This window comes from Hibiscus syriacus, unplaced genomic scaffold (assembly GCF_006381635.1).
Source record: "Hibiscus syriacus cultivar Baekdansim isolate YM2019G1 unplaced genomic scaffold, ASM638163v2 tig00008262_pilon, whole genome shotgun sequence".
Lineage (NCBI taxonomy): Eukaryota > Viridiplantae > Streptophyta > Magnoliopsida > Malvales > Malvaceae > Hibiscus > Hibiscus syriacus.
The window spans coordinates 34,177-57,491 of NW_024062160.1; the positions used below are offsets into that span (position 1 = coordinate 34,177).

Consider the following 23,315-nt stretch of genomic DNA (forward strand, 5'->3'; position numbering starts at 1 on the left):
AGTATATCAAGCATCTGAGTTATCCAGAAGAATCCACCGAAACCGATAAGAGAACCCTTAGAAGGATGGCAGTTGGATACGTCCTTGACGGAGAGGTTTTATACAAGAAAAACCATAATCAAGTCATGTTAAGGTGCGTCGATGCTGAAGAGGCAAAGATGATAGTAGAAGAAATACATGATGGAGTTTGTGGAGCACATGCAAATGGACACATGATGTCAAGACAAATAATGAGATGCGGGTACTTTTGGTCCACACTCGAAAGTGATTGCATCAACTATGCTAGAAGATGTCATAAATGTCAGATTTACGGAAATAAAATCAATGTTCCACCTCATCCACTTCATGTAATGACATCACCATGACCTTTCTCTGTATGGGGCATGGACGTTATCGGGCAAATTCATCCGAAGGTTTTGAATGGACATCGTGTCATTCTCGTAGCGATTGACTATTTCACGAAATGGGTAGAGGCTGCATCATATGCCAGTGTCACTCAGTCTACTATTTGCAAGTTTCTGAAGAAAGAGATTATATGTCGGTATGGTTTACCTGAAAGGATCATTACCGATAATGCTACAAACTTGAACAACAAAATGATAAATGTTGCTTGTGAACAGTTCAACATAAAACACCACAATTCCACTGCTTGCAGACTAAAGATGAACGGAGCAGTAGAAGCAGCAAACAAAAACATTAAGAAGATAGTGGAAAAAATGACTGAAACTTACAAAGACTGGCATGAGAAGTTGCCTTTCGCTTTGTTCGCCTATCGAACCTCGGTACGAACCTCGACTGGGGCAACTCCATTTTCACTAGCTTATGGAATGGAGGCAGTGTTACCCATTGAAGTAGAGATTCCTTCACTTCGGGTCTTGACAGAAGTCAAACTGGATGATGTAGAATGGGTACAATCCAGATACGATCAACTTAATCTGATAGATGAAAAGAGACTGAAAGTCATTCATCATGTTCAAATCTATCAGAAACGAATTATCCGAGCACATGACAAAAAGGTGCGCCCGAGAATATTCTACGAAATTATGTCGTGAAAAAGGCCTTCTCTGGAGGATCCCTTGTCCTGGCTGAAATGGACGGATCTGAACTGCCACATCCCATCAACTCGGACGCAGTCAAAAAGTACTTCGCTTAGGATGAAAACCCGAGAGGGCGTCCTAAGTCGGAAAAAAAACAACACAAAAAAGAAAAAACAAGAAAAAGAAAAACGTTTAGGGTGAAAACTCGAAAGGGCGCCCTAAATTGAAAAAGAAAAAAGAACGAAAAAGAAAAATAAGGTGGGTTCAAGATGAAAACCCGCAAAGGGTATCTTGCAACCAAGGATGGGTCTAAGTTGAAAACCCGAAAGGGCGATTTGGACATCAGCTCAAGAAATACAGACAGTTGAAGCGTCCCGACATCTGAATCTCCAACAAACTCAACAAGTCGGAGAAGGGTTGCACTCTCCAGAACGTTGTCGCATTCTCAAAGATCCCTTGGCAAAGGTTGTGTTCAAAGTCACTTGACGGCTTTTCAGCTCAGAAGTACCCACATTATCGAGATCTAAGACATTCATATACACACTTCATCATGTATTCATTTTCCAAAATGTTTGTCATGTATTATTTGATCTTTTCTCTCTTATGAATAAAGGCAATCTTTCCTTTAAATCAATTCTGCTTGAGCATCTTGAATTGGATTTAAACCTAATGATTTATTTATTCTTGCAAAAGATAATCGCATATTACTGTACAAAGATTCATTGAAAAGTACAAGTACCCAAAAGCCTATCGAGGCTCATGCACATACTTGAGATGGTCAAGAATCAACTCCCAAATATGCACATCGGATTTAAACATTTGAAGAATTCAAGATCAGGGATCAGAACTTCAAGATTTCAAAATCCAGAGTCAACAACAACAGGCAACTGGAGATCGAGATTTCTCTCCAGAGCCCCAAGATAACATATGTTGCATATGCATTTTAGGCACACCTAAGAGCATTGCATTCATAGATATGCATAACTTTTTCAGGTTGTAGCTAAAGTCAATTTCAACTTCACAGCGGAGGATTTTGAACTCGAAGAGACACAATTTGCTCGAGAGTATATTCCAACTTCACAACAAAGGATATCTAGCTCGAAGCCAAACTTTAAAATAAAGAGGTCATCCATAGTTTCAACTTCACGGCGAAGGGAATCGTGTTCACCCGTAACATACAATACTTGGATTTCAACTTCACAACGAAGGATATTCAAGTCAAGGCTCAACTTCACGACGAAGGGGCCATCCACGATTTCAACTCCACGACGGAGGATATCGTACCCACACAACCCGCGGTTTCAACTTCACGACGAAGGGAATCGTGAACACAAGCTCAACTTCACAGCAAAGGGGCGGCTGACTGTCAACTTCCCAATTTCAGAGCCAATTTCAACTTCACAACGAAGGATATTGGACTCAAGAAAACACAAGCTCAACTTAACAGCGAATGGGCGGCTGACTGTCAACAAACAACTTCCCAATTTCAGAGCAAATTTCAACTTCACAGCGAAGGATATTGGACCCAAGACAACACAAGCTCAACTTCACGACGAAGGGGCGGCTGATTGTCAAATTCATTCAGAGTCAATTTCAACTTCACGATGAAGGATATTAGACTCAAGACAGCACAAGCTCAACTTCACAGCGAAGTGGCGGCTGACTGTCAACAAACAATTTCCCAGTTTCAGAACCAATTTCAACTTCACGTCGGAGGATATTGGACTAGGAGCAATACAACTTACTTGGATTTCAACTTCACGACGAAGGATATCCAATTCTCATGCTCAATTTCACGACGAATAGGCCACCCGCGGTTTCAACTTCACGACGAAGGGAATCATACACACAGGCAGTATCCATCTCTAGACTGGATTTCAATTTCACAACGAAAGGGCCATATACAATTCCAACTTCACAAACAGATTGACCCAACTTCACGACGAAGGAGTCATCTGTAACACCACAACACCAAAGTCTTCAGGTCAAGTTTCACCTTCGCGACGAAGTATTTTGAGCCAGAAGACGATTCAGATGCCACTTGCCAAAAGCTTTGAGCTCGTTTTCACGACGAAGGATTTCGTGCTCGAAATATTCCAGTTTTGACTCAACCTCACGACGAGGGAGTCATTTCGTGATTGAAAAACCAGTTTCAACATCGGGTTTCAACTCTACGACAGAGGATAGTCGATGTGGATGAAATCTGTGTCTTTTAATCTTTGCTCTATTTTCGTTACACAATAATGAGCAAAGAGGTGCAGCTGATGACACTTGCTTTCGTCCATACAAAATATAATATATATATATATATATATATATAGTATTATTATATGATATTATAAGTTATAGTACATATATTTTTATTTACATTCTACTTATCTTGTATAGGCACAAGTACAAACGTTTCAAATCCCATGACCCGTTACACAAGCATCCCGTTTGGCCCAGTAGCACACGTGACCTGCATCAGTCTTAAGCCGAACCCTAGAGCGCCGTTCCTCGTTCGAAGTCCCCATGCTGCACGCCACCAACTCCGACTCTTTCGGCGCAAGGAGAGCACGAAGCAACAACCCACAACCGATTATCTCGATTCAACAGTAGACAAGTCACAATTGTTAGTTTTTTACTAGGAATCAAATGCCCAAAAATAGGGTTGCTGAACCTTATAAATAGCATGTAATCCCACTGTAAATGAGGGGGAGGAATACGAAATACAAGCAGAAAATTACTAGCAATCTAGAGCGAAATCGAAGCTTTTCTTTTGCAAACTCTTGAAAAAACAGTAGGTAAAGTTCTTACCTTTTGGTGGTTATATTGCATGCTCGTTTGTTTGCTTCACTTTCCTTTTTCTTTGACTCAAGAAACGCTAAAAAACGCTGATGAACATATGGGGGTAGAATGTTTTTTCAAAACCTTCGAGTTTAGATCTACCCCGAGGCTTTGTATTTGGAGAAAACTATTTAGATTTTTGAAACGAGTACGCCAAGATCTTCCGAAAAAGCTAAAAAAATTGACTTTTGCCGCCGATGACTGGCGGCCGTCGCCGATCAACGACGGCGGTGAGGCGGCGCGCGGTAGTACAACCGCCGGATTCTGGAATGGCCGGCCCCTGTTCTTCATTTTCTTAAGAACATTTGAGAGTGTTTCAAAAGGGGAGGGAGGCTCTCGTTAGTGAAGAAGAGAAAGTGAGAAGTAAAAGCCAAAGCAGTGGCTTATATACCGGCCTGATAACCCGACCCAGTGACTTTAGACTAGCGTGTTTCTATTTAAAAATGGGTAAACCCGCTTTTGATCCCTCCTTCCTTAAAGGTCTGCTATTTTAATCCCAAATCTGATTTTTAAACCCCAATTCCCTTTTAATTTGGCCACTCAATTTTCTTTCCTTTCAATTTAACCCCTCTTTTGTTCCAAGATTTGAATTTAATTTTGAATTGACCCTTGAATTTATTCTTTCTTTCGATTTAATCCTTTTTTAAATACTTATTATTACTATTATTTTATATACCTTGTTTATAAGTCATTATATATGTATATTTATAACTAATATCATTATTTTTTTTATTTTCCTTTACTATTTACGTATGTAATATTTTTTTTGTTTCCTTTTTATTATTATTAACGTGTATATATATATATATATATATCTTTTTTACTTTGTTTTCCTCGTGTAATTATATATATTTTCTTTGTTTCTTTTAATTATTAAATATTATATTATAGGGGCCCATTTTTTTGTTTGGTTTCAACTAAAGTCCCCCCAAATTTTCGGTGAAGTGATGGGGTAGGTTTCCTTTTTTTTAAATATTTATTATATATATATATATATATATATATATATATATATATAGTTTATATGTTTTATTAGTATTTTGATGTATATATTTTCCTTTTCAAATAGTATTATATGTACATATTATTTCTTTACTCTTTTCTTATCTTATTTATTTAATTATTTTTTTATTTTTTCTTCTCTTTATTTTTCTATTTCCTCTATCTTTGATTTATTTACTCATATTTATTTATTTATTTATTCATGCATATATTGTCTTTGCTCTTTTTTATCTCGTTTTATTCTTTTTCCCCTTTATTTTATTTTCTTTATATTATTTGTTTTCTTTACTCTAACACATTCACTTTTAAAGGGCACGATTTTCAAATCCATCAAGGGTAAGTAATTTGGATCGTTATTTTACCTTTCAATTTAAATTTATGACTTTCTTAATTAAAGACAACTGGAAATTATATAGTACCGAAAGAGCAGTTCAAGGGTGTTAGCCCTTCCTTGACTGCAACCGACTCCCGAATCCGACACATCACTGGTGAAATGCAGAACAGGTAAGAAATAAGGTATCCGGTCAACCAATTTACTTTTAAATAAATGATCGGTGGCGACTCCAATTCCATTTTCCTAAGTCGAAGCCCAATTATAGGCCCAACCGAAAGACGATTGCGACAGAACTCACATCCGATTTTTGTTTTAGAAGAAATAACCATGTCTCTCAGGTACAATCATCTATGAATAAGACAAACCACCAGACCCCAATAATATTAGGAATCGTGGATGGCCCCCCAAACATCGTTGTGTATAAGGGTAAAGGGGTTTGAAGTTCTTTTATTACTAACTGGGAAAAAAGAGCATTTATGCTTAGCAAGTTCACATATATCACAATGAAATTCCTCACTATTTAAGGATTTGAACAAAGAAGGAAACATAAGCTTATAAGCTTTAAAGTTGTAAAGGATGAATGACCAAGACGGAGATGGTGAAGTCATATATGATCTTTATTGGTTTTGGACTCTGATAAAAGCGAAAAAGATGGGGAATTCAGGGCACTGAAATATCCACCAGGGTCTTCAAAGTAATATAATCCATTTTCTTCTCCAACACGTCCAATCATTCTCTTCGTTCCTTGTTACTGAAAAATACATTGGATAGAATGAAAAAGAACATTGCAATTAGTATCTTTGATGATTTTTTGAATGGATAAAAGATTAGTAAATAGCTTTGATACATGAAGGACATTTTTTAAAGTAAAGGTTTAACTTATAACAATATCCCCTTGACCAACCATTGTTATCATAGTGTCATCTGCCACAGTTATTTTTTGGTTGCCAGAACAAGGTGTATAGGTTGTAAATCTGAGTGAAGAATTGGTCATTTGGTATGTAACCCCTGAATCAATTACCCAGGAGCTTTGGAAGGATAAATCCGAGGCCTTAGAGTGCTGAGAAGAGGAGGATATACCTGAGAAGACCAGACTACATGTACCTGCAGATGAGTTTTTGTCCAGGAAGCCCAACAGATTTCTCAGTTTCTCTATTTCCCCTTTGTTGAACTCTATATGTTGTTCTTGAGTCCTCAACCAATTGTTTAGTTGTATATGCTCTTCCTTGACCCCTTGATGATCCCTCCTTTTCTGGAAATTTTTTACCTACTGTTTGTGGCTTTCCATGAAGTTTCCAGCACTTCTCCTTTGTGCGGCAAGGTTTCTTGTAGTAGGTACACCATAAAGAGTCTCTGTTTACTGCTTTTGCTATCTCTTTTGTACCTTGCTGTTCCAGACCCGTTTTTCTCTCAGTTACATCTTTAGTAATTAGGGCTGAACTCTCCTCTTGATTGCTTTCAATCATAACTCCTCTCCTTTCTTCCTCAGCTCGAATGATTGCAAAGTCTCATTCAGTGATGACAAATCTTCTTTTCCAAGAATCTGTACCCTTACTGCATCAAACTCAACGTTTAGTCCAGCAAGAAAATCGTAAATTCTTTCTTTTTCAACAAACCTCTTTAGGGCAACTGCATCTTCGCTACACTTCATCTGAATACACTGATAGTGATCCATTTCTTGCCAAAGATTCTGCAGTAGGTTAGAATATTATGTGATTGACTCGCTTCCCTGTTTGAAGGATGAAATATTGGTCTTGATTTCATAAATCTGTGCAGCCTCTTTAATCTTTGAATACATTAGTTTTACAGCCTCCCATATCTCTTGGGTTGTATTAAGCGCTAATCTCTGGCACCATGGAATTCTATAACTAGGACATTACTAATGAATCTTGTTCATCCCAAGATTCGAACCTAGGATCTCCTTCCTTAGGTCCAGTCTCAAGTAGATGACTTAACTTGTCTCTACCTTTAGGAACGTGGGAACAAGCTGAGACCATTTGAGGTAATTTTTTCCATTCAACCTATAGGCGGCCTGTATATTCTGCAAGTCACCTACAGAATTGGAATAACTCCCTTCACTCACATTGCCTCCTTGGACAGTTTCAGTGCTGCTGGTATCGGCCACTTCGACCATCTTTTTTGTTTGGATAACAATACGCACTCAAGGAAGAATCAACTAAAGGGAAACGGTTGCAAAACGAGCTTAACAGGACCCAAAAATGAGATTAAAATGGCTTTGATACCATATTAAAATGGCTTTGATACCATATTAAAAACAATAAAATTCTATGTAAAACTCATGTATTTTTGCTATAGGCAGTGTTACATATTTATACAAGTAGGAAACTCTTAAGTTAGGAAAGTAGCTAATTCTAAGGAATACACAATCCCTTAAAGTTAGGGATTACAACTACTAAGGAATATTTATAGAATCCTATCTTAATTACTCATAATATTCCTAATTTAGGAATCTATTTTCTGAAAATGGATTGCTAAAAGCTTCGGAAAAAAGAAAATGCATTTCATGGTTAACACGATCTGAGAACGAAAGGAATATAATCAACAAGGCAATGCCAAATCAGAATATCCTAATGGAATATAATGGAACAGATACTGCCCATCACAATTTTTTTTTAAACAATAAGAACCACCACCACAAGCATTTATATAAAAAGATACAAGATACGCAACTAGTCAAGCATTCATATGTGTACATGATAAGACAAATATATATACATAGCTACGTGTGATGATATGAATTAGTAAAGAGCAAACCTTCGGCGCTGAAGCTGCAGTTCAGTTTCTCCTGCACCACTTATGAAACCACGGCCACCACTTCCTCTCCTGCAACCAATACATAGGCAAATCAAAACCATTTCTAAGAATAGACAATTATCCATGACATGCAATTATAAGCATATTAAATGAATATATTGAGGGTAAAGAGACAGATAAAAAATTGTCTGTACTTTGAACCACAGTAACATTTCAACTTTTGAAAAAGAATATCAGAAAAATGAAAAAATTATTACCCATGACCCTACCCTGTAAAGATTTGCTTCCATGAAATTTATCCTCAATTCATAGTGTTTTCCCTATTTGGTTGGAAAACAAGTAGGATTTATGCAAGAGCAATACAGACAGAGACAAGAAAAACACTAGTTTAAAGCACCTCTTTGGCTTCATATAAGAATCTGAAGCAACTTGAATAATGGTCCAAATCATCTTGGATTTCTCTAATACATGTTAGACACAAAATTTCAAAGCTTTTATTCTGTTCTATGTGAAATTTAGGCCTCACCCTCGTGCACTAACAACTTCAACTTCTCCACTAACGCCAAAAGCATTGCGTCCATCCAGTCCACGTACACGGACAAGCCTACTCTTCTTGTACATAAGAGCTGCTAACTCGGCCTATACAATATCAGGTTCCCCACCCCCAAAAAAAAGTTAAATAGATAACCAAATAAGCTGCATAAGACAATTTTGGAGAAAACAGTGAAATTCAAAATTTCAAAATGCAATGCAATGCCAAGTAAAGTCCGGAACTTTACCTGTACCTTGGCCTCCTTCGTGTGCGCATGAGCATTGAATATTTCTATTATAAGGCCCACACGATCCAATACAGGTTTTCCCCAAACTCTCTGTTAATGAAGACAGCAATATTTAGCGAAACACATAGGAATACAGCTTGAATTTCTCTTTCCACTAAAAAGGGAGGAGCGCCATTAGGCAGCAAGTACTTGCCTCCAAATTACGTTGCTGCACTCCAGATAGGATGATATTGACAAAAACAGCATCAACTCCATCCTAGTAAAATCATATGGTCATAGATAAGGCTTCCGCATTTGCAATAAAAGCATAAGCTCGTTTTGAAGAAAGATTATAAAAAAGTTACTTGCCTTGGACTCCAAAGAATTCAAATGGCATTTGATGTTTCCTACAGTTCCAGGTCCAAAATACGTGTCTAGAAATAAACAAAAAAAAAAGAAAGAATTCAAGAACAAAGCATTGAAGAAATGCCTAAAAGCAAAAAAGAATGCAAGAGGTTTTGCATACCAGCACGGATTTTGGAAGATTTAAGAGAAGGGTTTTGGACAACAACATGAGGAGGCAACTCCTTATCGAAGAAATCAGAATCAAAGTAGCCATCACGCTGTTCCTCGAGGGAGTTAGCTAAACAAAGAGCCTCATTGAGCTTGGCCTGCAAGAAAGTAGGGGGACGGAGACGAGGCTGGACGACCAAGAGGCGAGGTGGGTCAGATGGGTCCCTGCTGAAAACTGAACCGGGGGTGCTTTGATTTTCTTCGGTTCCCTTGTTTTGCTGGTTCAAAGTTGAGTACGGTGATGAAAGAATGGAAAATGGAGGATGAGAAAACTCGCGGGAAAGGGAGTGAGATCGGGACATGAGGGACAAAGATAGAATTCTTAACATCTCTCTGAAAACGTTGGCTAATTAAGAATTCTTCCTAGTTTCTTATAAATTGAAGGAACGTACTAGTTTGAGTGATCTAACGGTGGGGTGAGAACGGAGACGAAGGCCGAACCTGTTTTAGTCTTTCAGCTGAAAACCCTCGGAGCCCATCTGCTACTGTCTTCCAGCTAAAAGCCCTGAGAGCCCATCCGCTACTTCAAAATTATGTTACTTATCAAACACTAATTCATTTTTGGGTAAACTACAAAAATGGTCATTAAACTTTTAGATTGATTGATTTTAGTCACCTAACTTTTAAAAATTAGAATACAGTCACTAAACTTTGAGTTCGTTTTCAGTAAAGTCTTTGATGTTATCTCCCGTTAATTTTATCTAACGTTACACATTTCCTCCCGTTACTTCTTCTTCTTCTAACTTCTTCTTTACAAGAAGAAAAAGACTATGAACAACCATGGTTAAAGTCACTCGAATATATAAATGAATCTAATATTTGTTTTAGTTACCAATGTTTAAACAAGATAAATAATTGTGTATTGTCTGAAAAGCTTGTTGTAGTCATACATAACATCAAGGTTGTTAATTGTTCTGAGTTAGGAAATACAGGTTATGAAAACTATCTTTATATTTGTAGTAATATAAAGATCGAAGAACATATGCTTTTTGAATTTCAGCATGTAATCGCTACTTAACGTTTTTAATCATTTCCACTTGAGGAAATAAAGGGGATGGTCTGCATCCAAATGGCTTCCCCACAAATTTCCTTTAATAAAGGATAAGTCGAAGCCATATTGCCCAAACTCCCTTTTTTCTTTCTTGTTAGAGTACCCATATTTGATGCATTATCTCGTGAAAGGTATGGTGATATGATCCTTTATGGCCTCGTCAAATACATCTAAAAAAACTAAACATATCTTCGTAGGATACATATTCTTATCCAATATCCACTCCAAGTCCAAGCAACATAGGGTGGAAAAACTTAAAAATAATTTTGGGGACTAAATATTTACCATCATTGATCCTATAGTAAGATAATTGTTTTTTTCATTGTTCTTGATAGTTATTGAGTTTTTGAACACAATGATGACTTCTGATGTTTATAAGTCTAGGCATTGCAGGTTTTGATAGATGAGAATTAATTCAATGACGTCGCATAGAGGGGGTTTTTTTTCCTTCTAGAAATAGAGAGTGAAAAAGATGGGCAATGTAAGATAAAGCTGAGAAGGAGGAGGAGGAGAATAATAAGAAGAATCAAAAGGAGGAGGAGGGTTAACGAAAGGTAACGTGCCACGCCAGATAAAACTAACGAGAGGTAATATCAGAGACCTTATTGAAAACGAGCTCAAAGTTTAGTGATTGTATTGCAACTTTTAGAAGTTGGGTGAGCAAAATGCAAATGCTTTAAAAGTTCTATGACCATTTATGTAGTTTACGCTTAATTTTTAATGATTGCGGTGAACAAGTATTTAGGGTTAACTATACATTTAGTACTTAAATTATCAATTTTGATCCGTTTTAGTACCTAAATTTTTAATTTTTTTCAAAATCATACCTAACTTTTAGTTTTATTTTCATTTTAGTACATGTCATTAAAAACTTAACATGTTTTGTAACACCCTTGTCCAATTAAACCCAAATATCCATGGATTACAATATTACATGAGACTGCCAAAAATATGAATCACAAAGTTTCTTTTAAAACTGCTTGTAAACATCTAAAATTTAGACATTCATAATGTAATATAAAATCATAGTAATAAATTGGGTTTAAAAATAATTGGGAGCTCCCAATATATATCTACAAAAATAATACAAAATTCTGAGTTCTAAAAACATTTACGACTGAAAATGAAATATGGGTCCAAAACAGTACTTGCCCTATAAAGATGACTCAAGACGTATTTTGAAAGGTCTCTTGAAATATGATCTATTGCGCTGGAATGTCTGATGACGATAGCTCCCCACAATCTGCCCTTAAAAACCTACGCACGGAAACACATTCCGAACGCTGAGCTTACGAGCTCAATGCTTAACAAAAAACTGTATTATACTATATAATTCACTAAATGAAATGGCAAGTGGCACAAGTCTGAGTATACAACTACTGGGCTGTTTATTTGTGGCTGGCATCATGGTACGGTTGAGGGATTCTGCATTTTAGAGCTTACGCACCCCTCTAGCACTACCGAAGCACCATCATGTATTCCTGGGTGAGATCCAAAATTCTACATTGGAAACGTGCACCCACCGACTTACTTCGTCGAGTCTTGGGGTATCTGGCACCCAGTCGACTACTAAAGTGTCGTGGCACTGACTTGGATCCACTGACTAACGTAGGAACTTGGGTGTCCTGATTGTTTCCCGAGCATCAAATAAGACTAGTTTTATGTAAACCTAGCTATATTATGTTTCTACCGTTCTGATATTAATTATTGTTCTCGCTTGAAGTCTTATTTGAGGATATACTTAAATGTTGGGTACCTCGAGTCTAATTCCTTTAAAAAACTGGCCTTTTTGTCCAAAACAGACCGAAAGTATCGAATGCTAGCCCAAGAGTATCAATACTCATACAAAAATTTCGATACATTCTACAAGTATCAATACTTTCTAGAGTATCAATACTTTCGAGTCTAATTCTTATAAAACATTAGAGTGCCTAGTTTAGATACTTTCTAGGAGTTTTGAAACTATGACTCAAAGTATTGATACTCTTAAAAGAGTATCGATACTCTTTCCTAAAAACTCATGAGTTTGCCTGAGAAGAAGAACAAGTTTCGATACTATCCCTATAGTATCGAAACTCAACCTGCAAAGAGCATAAAATAGGTGCAAAAATTCATATTCTTCTATCTCAAAGACCTTAGTGAGGTCCCCAAACATTATTAATGTTTTATATATATATATAAAGGAGTATAAATAGGACTTTAAACATATTTATAACTATAAAACATGAAATCTACCATGAGAGTGCTTCAACTTCATGCAACATACTACATTTCATCTAAATAACTTACACATAGTATAGTTGAGTCAAAAGTGATTTACCTTTGATGCTAAGCTGCTGGAAACGTCAAAAACTCAGCCCAAAGTAAGTTTTTCCTTCTCCTGGCTTTGGAGCCCTCTCCAACCTCTTACACTAAACAAAAAAACCAATTGCAAGGATTACTAATTATTGTTAGGGGTTAAAGAGGGTTTTAAAACACTTCATAAGGCTATAAATATCTGAAAAATGGATTGGAACCATCTAATTTCTTAAACCTTCTAAAACTCATTTCTTAGAACTATGGTGAATGAGTGGTTTGAGATCTTAAAATGATGATCGGGGAGTGATGAATTCATTTTTTACATTGATATTGCTAGAAAATATCTGAAGGGAACTAAAGCTCTCACCTTTACTTAAAGATTTGAGGAAGAAGATGAAGAGGAGATAGAGAGTTTATGAGAGAATACAAAGATGAAGAAAGAGGGAGACAAGAAATCAGACATGAGATCACTGTTCATAAATGGTTTTCAGCTTTTGAAATCCTCAATGATGCAATTGCTCTTTTGGTCCTCCTAATTTTAGTTGAAAAAACACTCTTTTAATATATATTGGGCTTACCTCAAGCCCAAATTGTAACACCCCCAACCCGTATCCGACCCGGATACGAATCTAAGGTGTCACTTTGACTAGTCAAAGCACATACTTTTATAAAATAAACCATAGAAAATTTAAAACTTCTATTCTATAAAGAAATTCTTTTACATAAACATGTTAAAACCTTAACAGACTCCATCAGAGCGTACATATTTAATGACTTAGTTACATGCCAACATACTAAATTATATGACAAGACATACTTTACAAAATATTTCTGATCTGAACTTTACTCGGAGATATGCTGCTTTACGGATCCAAAGCTTGATCTTCTGACTTATCCACACCTACCTGTAAGACACTTACACGCTAAGTCATAGACTTAGTGACATATATAAATGCACAATGCAAACTAACAAATGCATATATATATCATATAATACACATCATAATTACATACCTATTGGACCAATTATTAACATATTTATCATTACTTATTTCCTTGTCATTAATTATATTCTATCATCTGAGCATATATTTGGCATAATCGTATAATATAACTCCAAAACACAATAATACATGAATAAATACTAATGTCATATCATACATAATAACATATCATCTCTTATCACAAAACACATATGCACTCATTATCATTATCTTCTTTTCTATTATCATATGATTCTGAGCTTATCATTTATAACTGTCATATAGCACAAATATCATTTAACCAAGAACATATATATTATCATAACACATATTTATTATCTTTAAAGACCATGCACTCTTTTGAGAACTTAAGGTATGTGAGTACATAGAGGTTGTGCACAATGCTGTCACCATAGCTCTTATAAATCCCACTAGGGGCGCGTAGAAATTTGTCCCGTAGGACCACTATGTCCTGAAGGACCACTGATAATCCCTCGACTCTTGGCATACCAACTATACCTATACCTCTCATAACACATGACATGGGCATTACCTTTTATATATTTTCATATATTCACATAGGCACATAGTTCACTTTCACATAGCATATTTCCATGTAACTCACATTCACTTATCACATAGCTTTTTACCTTTACTTGTATTCTTTTTCACATAGCTCATAGTCAAGATTCTTATCTCATAACACATGTTCGCATATACAAATTCTCATACAATCCCTTCATTCAGTTATAACATTTAACCTAGCTTATTACACTAACATGTATTCACATCACTTATTTAGCATACATAGCATATCATGTAACATTCTAGTATAACACATATAAGTCATATCGCTTTCACGTATATTTCATCTCATGGAATCACATAACCTATTATCACACATACATACATTTACATAGTTCACATGTAAAGATGCATTTAATCAATTAAACATATGCATTTACTCATATACAATACATTTAGCACCATATCACTACATGTTTATGCTTCAGTACCCCTAATCACATAATAGCGGAATTAGACTCGTCGTAAGTCTTAATTCCCTATACATGACATACATTTAATATCATGTACTCACCTAATCTCAATTAACACTCTTAAGCTCTTGTTTTCCTTGTGCATCTTACTCTGTCGACCTATCTGAACTTTGCTTCCAATCGATGTCTACACAATCATATATTTATACTATCAGTATCCAATTAATATATTATAATCTATCACTTCTTAGACTGAAAGAAAGATTTATTCCATTTCCCATTGAAGTGCATTGGTACATTCTACAGTGTATCGATGCATCCCTTAACATGTGCATCGATGCACTACCCATGCATCGGTACACAAATCACCTTCGATGTTTTCATTTTAAGGGGGTGTATCGATGCACTCCTTATGCATCGATGCACTAATTACATTCGATGTTTATTTATTTGAGAGTGCATCGATACACATTGAAGATGCATCGATGCACACAACCCAGAAATTCCATTTTGAGCATGAAAATATCTTACTTTGTCCTCAAATTCTACTTATTAACCCCTCCTTATACCTTAAAACTTATCTATACATATGTAAACCTTCTTATAACACTATAATACTTCACCATAATTTTTTAATCAAAGAATTTCATCAAATTTTCCATGTGTTCTTAATTCAATTCTATCACCTCTAACTTCTTAATTAACCCTTTGACAAGTCAAATTCATCCTTAGAACTTCAAAAACCTTTCTATAACAAAAGTTCATTTCTAAACTCTTAATAGAAATTCCTTTATATTTCTCTCTTCTTGGTGTTTTAAGCTTATATAAGCTTTACTTAAGCTTATATAACACCCAAATAATCAAAACCTATTTAATATTCAAGAAATCAACAACTAAAATCAAACTTACCCTTAACAATGGAAGCCAACATGAAGAAGGAAGAAGAAGAAATAAGCTTTCCAGGAAACTCTCCCCATCCCCACGTGTTATCTTCCTAAATAAGGGAGATAAAAATATCCTCCAAGCTAAATTACCATAATACCCTTATAATCCTTTCATAATTACCCTGTTATCCAACACTGAAATATTCTTATTAAATCCTTAAACTTTTCAATTTTCCTAAATTGATCCCCAAATTTTAAAAAATCTCATTTTAGTCACTGACCCGGTTTCAGGATGTTATACAAATCCTCATTAATTTGGGTAAAGGCTTCCTACAAGCTAAGGAATTAAATCAAAGCCCATATTGGATTAGCCCAATACTTCTAACTCGGGATTCGGGGCGCTACATGTTTAGTACCTAACTATCAGTTTTAGCCCGTTTTAGTAACTAAACTTTTAATTTTTTCAAAACTTAATGTTAAATTTTGAATTGAGTTACTAAAATGAAACAAAAAAACTAAAGTTTTCAATGATGGGTACTAAAATAAAATAAAAACTAAACTTTAGGTACGCTTTTAAAAAATATTAAAAGTTTAGGTACTAAAACATATCAAAACTGATAATTTAGGTATTAAATGCATAATTTATCCAAATATTTAAAATAAATAACATTAAAAACATTATATACATTTATTAACAAAAAAATGTTTAAAAACCTAAACTAGAAAAATTATATAATTTAGATTTTTTTATATTAACAATAATACTCCCCTTGTCCAACTTAGATTCTTCCTTGTTGACTTCTTTATCAAATTTTTTCAACTTGGACTCATTATTATTTAAAATTTATTATTGATAAAAATATGAAAAATATATTTTAAAAACATTCAATCGAGTAGTTTTTAAATATATTTTTTATAAAATTTAATTTTTTTTAAAATATTTAAAATAATCATAGTCAAAGTTTAAAAATTTTTACTTTTAAAAGTCAGCAAGAGACAAATTTATAGGGACGGAGGTAGTAATATTAACAAATCTAATTGATGAGTTCAAATTTAATTATCACAATTATAATTTTTTACTTTTGAGAGAGAAATTAATGACAGATTTTCATTCATTTTTTAATTAGTAAATCTTGTTGAACTGTGTAAATTACACCTTGTTAACTTTGAAGATAATGTAGTTATTACTATAGGAAGTTGTAATTGTTTTTTTATTGCAATTATTGTGTACTATCCAAACAAACCTCAAAAAGAATGAAGTACAATATATTGATTTTGACAATCAATTCTAATCCATTCTGAATCGTTCCACAAAGATTTGTAGCAACTTCAATCACCCCACAGCTTCAAATGTTTAGCATGTATCCCTCAGATCAAGCACCAATTACATAATTTATTAGACACAAATCCACATGAATATCGCACAAGCATATAATTATCCAATTGTAACTGGGTTTATGTACAAAACAAAGTTTCCAGAGCCTTAAATTGGGCTGGCAATATGATACACAAGGTTATAAGCACAAGAATCTAGCTAACATTTATCATCTCAAAGGTCTATAGTTCACATGATCTCTTCTATATCTTCTATATCGAGCCAATCACTCGATTCCTTGGTTTCAGGGTTACTAGCATTTACCTGCTCAGAACCAGGATGCTTATCACCAACACACCTAACATCTTTAACAGAGTCCGTAGAGCTCCTGCCCAACTGCACCCAATCTCTTGATTCTTTTGTTGAAGAATCAGAACCAGATGTTACTTGCTTGTAACTTATTGGCGCATCCTCCTCCTCCTCCTCAAGATCACTGAATGAAACATCCTCGTCATTTCCAAGAGGGATTGTGGTAGCACTCCTGTTACCTACCTCTGAAATTTCCTCTTTTAACCAGTCATCGGCATCATCTTCAAATTTCTCAATAGAAACTCCAGACGAACTGGATTTTGAATGTTGATGTTTAATCTCTTTCATTGGCTCTTCCTCAATGACAGACTTGTCAACAACCTGCATCTCGGCACTCTGAACTGGATGCTTCTCTGTTTCAATTTCAACAGCTATAGCAATAGCATGGTCTTCATTTCCAGATGCCTTGAATAGCACTGCCTCAGATTGAGTTGAAGAAGGAACATAGAGAGACTCTTCACACGGCAAATCAACCATCATTTGTGAAGTAACACTTTCAGAATGATCTTCCACAGCCTTCACCTTTTCTCGGTACTGTAACCCTTGCATTAACATTTCTCTTGCTGCAATTACCTGATGTAGGCCATTTAACAGTTAAAATTTGAAAAACGGAATAAGGAACAGGGGTGAAGGAAACTGAATCACAAGGGAAATCGCGTGTATAAGAGATGAAAATGTAACTAGAAGGAGACAGACGAGGAAGAGGACATGCAAAGCAATACATTTAGACAAAGATGGTCACCGCTAGGAAATGTCAGTGCAGCTAGCATAGAAGAATTGCCAAACAAATTAAATATAATAGCACATTTTTCTCATGAGGGAGAATGGGTGAAAAATTATATTCAAGTTTGAAAAAGACATGCTTAAAACAAATCAATTTTCTAATTTCCTATTTCACTAAAGAATTTTTTGCATCTTTTGTAACTATATGTGTTATTATCATTCCCAGAAGTTGGTAAATGAAATTCCTGAAGTGACTCCTTTACAACAATGAAAACAAGAGGATCCATGAGCTTACCTGTGGAGTAGATAAAAGCTATGCATCATGTTTACTGAGTCGAGGATGTAGAAGTATAAAATAAATCTTCCAAAAGCAACCCTCACTCATATATCCCTGGCAAAGGTCAATCCTAAGGGCAGCCAATCTTGGTGCAAAACGTTCAATGGCTAAAGCATGTTCTTCTTGTGCATCAGACATGTCAAAATCTGGATTTTGTTTTATAAAATAAAAACACAAGGATGATTGTAATCAGCCAGATTCATACCCATAGCATTCTAAGTATAACAAAGACAAATAGATTTACATTAAAATATGCCATCAAGTGCAGCTTGAAGTCAAAATATTCAGACAATTTCTCAAGTGTTTGCAACATGTTTATTTAGTGCCATGAAAGTCTGTTACATGGAAGAAAAGAAATGTGATTTAACCAAGAATGAGCTTACTATATGGGGGTTTTAAGCTAAATCTCATAGAGATGACAAACATTAGCTGATTGAGAAACTACAAAGCATAGAGCAAGTGGATAATCCTTCAGTATAAATCAGAAAGGATCAGAAGAATTACAACATTACGCGCAGCAATAGTCAGTAATAAAAGTCAATCGAGTAAAATCCCAATTCCCAGGAAGAAGTTTTCAAACTAGAAAGAAAATTTGAGTAAAGTATAAAGTAAATTACCATCAAAACCATCATCATCAGGCACGGGAAAATCGAGCCACGTTTCTTGATGCATCGCGATATCCCTAGCGAAGGCCACAACTTCTTCGGTCAAACCGACGACATTTGCGTTCTCGTATCTTTCAAGACTCTCTTCCTCGGATCCGAACTGAAGAAAATTCGAAGCGATCTTAGTGAACTCCGAGACGGCAATATTTTTAGACAGCTTCGAAAATTCGGTCTTGAATCTCCCGCCAATCTCCGATAAATCGCTGCGAATTCCCGCCATCAATTCCTCATCGGACGGTGGCTGGGGGAGATTTCCTCCTCAGTCTGATTGAGCGGTTGGTTCGATGAAGCCGGAGGCGGCGGGGCCAAGAAAGTGGCAACGCCCCAGAATTGGCGGGTTACGGTTTTGGTGAGCTCGGAGATGTCTTCTTTAACGCCACGTGGAGTGTTGGGATCAGGCGAAGATTGATCGGGATTAGGGTCGGGTGCGGTTCTCGGACTCGATGCAACATTTGTATAGTCATCATCATCTTCGTCAAGTTTCAGCGAGTTAGCAATGGATCTAGCTAACCACGACATTGTTTTTTTCCTCCCTTCACCTTTTCTTCTGCTCAAAGTTTGAGTTCAACCTGCAGAGTTGGAAGTGTGTTTAGAAAGGATAAATATACTAGTGGCAAACAAAACTCACTCTCCCTGAAATGGCACTCAAAGCCCAATCTCAGTTTTGTATTTTCGGTCCAAAAGAAAAATTAAAGGGTATATTTTATCAGTAACCACCTAACTATTGTTCTTTTTCATTTTAATCATCATTTATTAATTTTTGACAATTAAGATTTAAATACATTCAATCAAGCCACTTACCGTTAATATTTAAAACATTTTAACAGAAGAGATGATGTGGCAATCAATAGAAATAATCTTATTATACATTTAGTCCTTATTACATACACATTCTATAAAATTGGTCATAATTTTAAATAAATTCAATATATTTAATCATCTGATCATGTGATGACATGTGTCAAATGTGATATATTTAATCATCCAATCGATTAAAATATACGGTGCATTTCAAGCAATGCTTCAGCCACTAGAGCAAATCTCATATTGTTACTTGTTTTCAAAATGTTTTATATATTATTCTTTTTATTATGACAAAAAAATGAAACTAAAAAGCTATTGGTTGCATTTGAACATGAAATTTTAATTTAGAGTGGGTTAAGCTGCAACCTAGGTTAATCAAACATTTGAAAAACACTAATACTATTAAAATATAAGTTTAAATCATAAATTATATTTATATTTCGTTAATATCTATTAAAATATAAGTTTAATATCGTTAAATCACAAACAATTACATTTATATATAGTTAATATCTATTAAAAATATGAGTTTGAAATTTTTATTTTTAAAATTAAATTATTTTCCTTTTATTTTTTATAAATATTTTTAAATTATTATATATGAATTATATTTTTTTTAAAATGAAATTATATTAAAATTTTATTTAACAGATCCGAAGTTACAAACACAATTTTAATCACAAGATAAATTTATAATTCAAATCATAAATTTATGTATTCAAAAGTATTTTAAAAATATAATCAAGACTAAGTTATTACATCTTGGAAAATCCTAATAACTTAGTTTTCTCTCATTCGTATGTCGTTTATCTCTCTTCTTTTTCATCTTTGTTGATCGTCGGCGACATCAACTTTAATGTTGGTTACTGACCACTGGTATTCTTTATTTTTTTCTTTTTTATATCATATCTTTATTTTCTTTTATTTTTTGATTTTCAATAAGTATGCATGTTTTGTACGTTTTCATATACTTTTATGACACGTTTTCTTAAGCTTTTTTGGTACTTTTTCGATTCTTTGACCATTTTTATTTATCTTTTTTCCCCTAAGGGTTGATTTGACATCGCCACGACTGATCAAGATGACGCTTATCTGATATCTTGTGATATTCCCTGCTTTAGACCCTCGAATTGGATTTGGATACTCGATTTGAGTTTGTGGATAACTTTTCACGTCACTCAAGTATGATTTGTAGTTTGTCGATGATCTTCCAATAACTTGATCCCCTTTTGTAGTTCGTTTGTCGATGCGATCAGATTTATTTGTATTTATCTTTGTTTGATTTTCTTGGTTAAATTTAATCTTTCTTTGTATGGTACTTATGTGGTCTTAAGTTACTAGCTTTATTTCAATGATTATAGGAAATTTTCCTAATTTTGTGCTCAATTTACGATTGTGATTGTAAATATTTATTGTAATTTGAGATATTTCCTATTTTGAATAAATTTAGTTGCTTCTAACAATAAAAAGTATTTTAAAAATTATTTATCATTTATTTAAATATATATTCATTTAAATAGTAATTATGAAAATATAAAAATAATTTATATATTTAAGTTGTGTTTGTAATTTTGGATTCATTAAATAATTTTTTTAATATAATTTTATTTTTTTTAAATATAATTCATATATAATAATTGAAAATAATTATAAAAATAAAATAAATAAATTCAAAAAAATAAAATTTTAAACTTGTATTTTAATAGATATTAACGATATATAAATAATAGTGTAAGTGTTTTTTAAATGTATGATTTACTTTGGTAGTTAAGGTTAGGGATGGCAACTCAACCCGAATCCGACGGGTTCCGACCCGACTCGACCCGATCGGGTCGAATTTTTTAAAAAAAAATTCGGGCTCGGGTCAGGTCGGGTTTTTTTAAATGTACTGTTCGGGTCGGGTCGGGTTTAGGGTGAAAAAAATCCGACCCGACCCGACCCGAAAAATATATATAATTTTATCCTATATATTTAGGGATAATTATAATAATGTCCCTCCATATATAATTTTTTTCAATTAAGTCACTGTTTTCATTGAATAAAATTTTTTTATTATTATTTCGGGTCGGGTCGGGTCGGGTTTCTAAGTCATATATTCGGGTCGGGTCGGGTCGGGTGAAACCTTAATTTCGTCGGGTCGGGTCGGGTCACGGGTGAAAAACTTTTTCTTCTCGGGTCGGGTCAGGTGGCCCAAAAACCCGACCCGACCCGACCCATTGCCATCCCTAGTTAAGGTGCACCAACTCCATGTTAAAATGTCATGTTCGAACTAATCAATAGCTTTTTATTTTCATTTTTCTGCCATAATGTAAAACATAATATGTAAAACATTTTGAAAACAAGTAATAAATCTGGGGTTTGCTATAGTGGTTGAGGTGCTGCTTGAAACTCACTTGATCCTTGGTTTGTTTCTTCTCAGCGCCCAGTTACATTTTGTTTCATTTCCCCTTTAAAAAGGTGGCAACTTGATTGGTGGAAATATCATTCAATTAAAGTATTAAAAATAATTTTAAAAAAGCCACTCATTTATGTCACAACACGTGTAATGAAACATGTCACATTTGACTTGTGTCGTCACATGATTTGAGGGTTAAATATATTGAATTAATTTAAAATTATAATCAATAGCTTTTTATTTTCATTTTTCTGCCATAATGTAAAACATAATATGTAAAACATTTTGAAAACAAGTAATAAATCTGGGGTTTGCTATAGTGGTTGAGGTGCTGCTTGAAACTCACTTGATCCTTGGTTTGTTTCTTCTCAGCGCCCAGTTACATTTTGTTTCATTTCCCCTTTAAAAAGGTGGCAACTTGATTGGTGGAAATATCATTCAATTAAAGTATTAAAAATAATTTTAAAAAAGCCACTCATTTATGTCACAACACGTGTAATGAAACATGTCACATTTGACTTGTGTCGTCACATGATTTGAGGGTTAAATATATTGAATTAATTTAAAATTATAATCAATTTGATAGAATGAATAAGTAATAAGGACTAAATATATAATTAGATAAATTTTATTAACTGTCACAACACTTCCATTAAATTCTAACGGCAAATGACTTGATTAAATGAATTTAAATAATTACATAATCTAATTGACAAAAATTCAGAAGTAGTGATTAAAATAAAAAGAGACAATAATTAGATGGTCACCGATATAGTTTACCCAAAATTAAATTATATAAAGTCCCAAGGCCAGTGCCTATTGATTTCCATTCTCTTTCTTTTCAGATTTTTGGCAAGCAAACAAAAAACTTTAGCTGCTTAAGCTCGAACGAATTAAAAAGTTTAAAACTTGTTATACATTGCATCCTATATTATCCAGTTAATTATACCTCTCGACATGAGAGAATTAATAAACTCAAGTGATCTATTAATTAAGTCTAATTATAATCATGTCTATTTGTCTTAACACACTACAAATAATTATCATCGGCCTTATCTTGACGCAAACACTAAGGGTGTGCATATAAATCACCATACAAAGTTATAAAAAGATAATATCTCTCTCCCTGATTCTCCTCCGATCATCTTCTATGACTCATTCCTATTCCACCAATCATCGTTTGTG

At 34.4% G+C, this 23,315-nt stretch overlaps 1 protein-coding gene, 1 long non-coding RNA gene and 1 pseudogene across 2 annotated transcripts in view; 1 reads left to right on the top strand and 2 right to left on the bottom strand.

Annotated features, from left to right (window-relative positions):
* The window catches only part of LOC120202155 (GTP-binding protein At3g49725, chloroplastic-like), a 25,891-nt gene extending 16,163 nt beyond the window's left edge, over window positions 1-9,728 (bottom strand). The window contains exons 1-6 of the mRNA XM_039202634.1: window positions 9,262-9,728; window positions 9,105-9,169; window positions 8,950-9,012; window positions 8,757-8,846; window positions 8,504-8,616; window positions 7,978-8,046 (exon numbers count right to left, since the gene is read on the bottom strand). Coding sequence (XP_039058565.1) covers window positions 7,978-8,046; window positions 8,504-8,616; window positions 8,757-8,846; window positions 8,950-9,012; window positions 9,105-9,169; window positions 9,262-9,637 — 776 coding nt within the window. The 5' untranslated portion in view covers window positions 9,638-9,728. The remainder of the gene's footprint in view (window positions 1-7,977; window positions 8,047-8,503; window positions 8,617-8,756; window positions 8,847-8,949; window positions 9,013-9,104; window positions 9,170-9,261) is intronic.
* Window positions 1-18,944, top strand: part of LOC120202162 — a 20,889-nt gene extending 1,945 nt beyond the window's left edge. The window contains exons 2-3 of the long non-coding RNA XR_005523713.1: window positions 1,134-1,140; window positions 18,813-18,944. This is a non-coding gene — a long non-coding RNA (uncharacterized LOC120202162). The remainder of the gene's footprint in view (window positions 1-1,133; window positions 1,141-18,812) is intronic.
* On the bottom strand, window positions 16,932-19,488 carry LOC120202156 (annotated as a pseudogene).
* Between the last annotated feature and the right edge of the window lie 3,827 nt (window positions 19,489-23,315).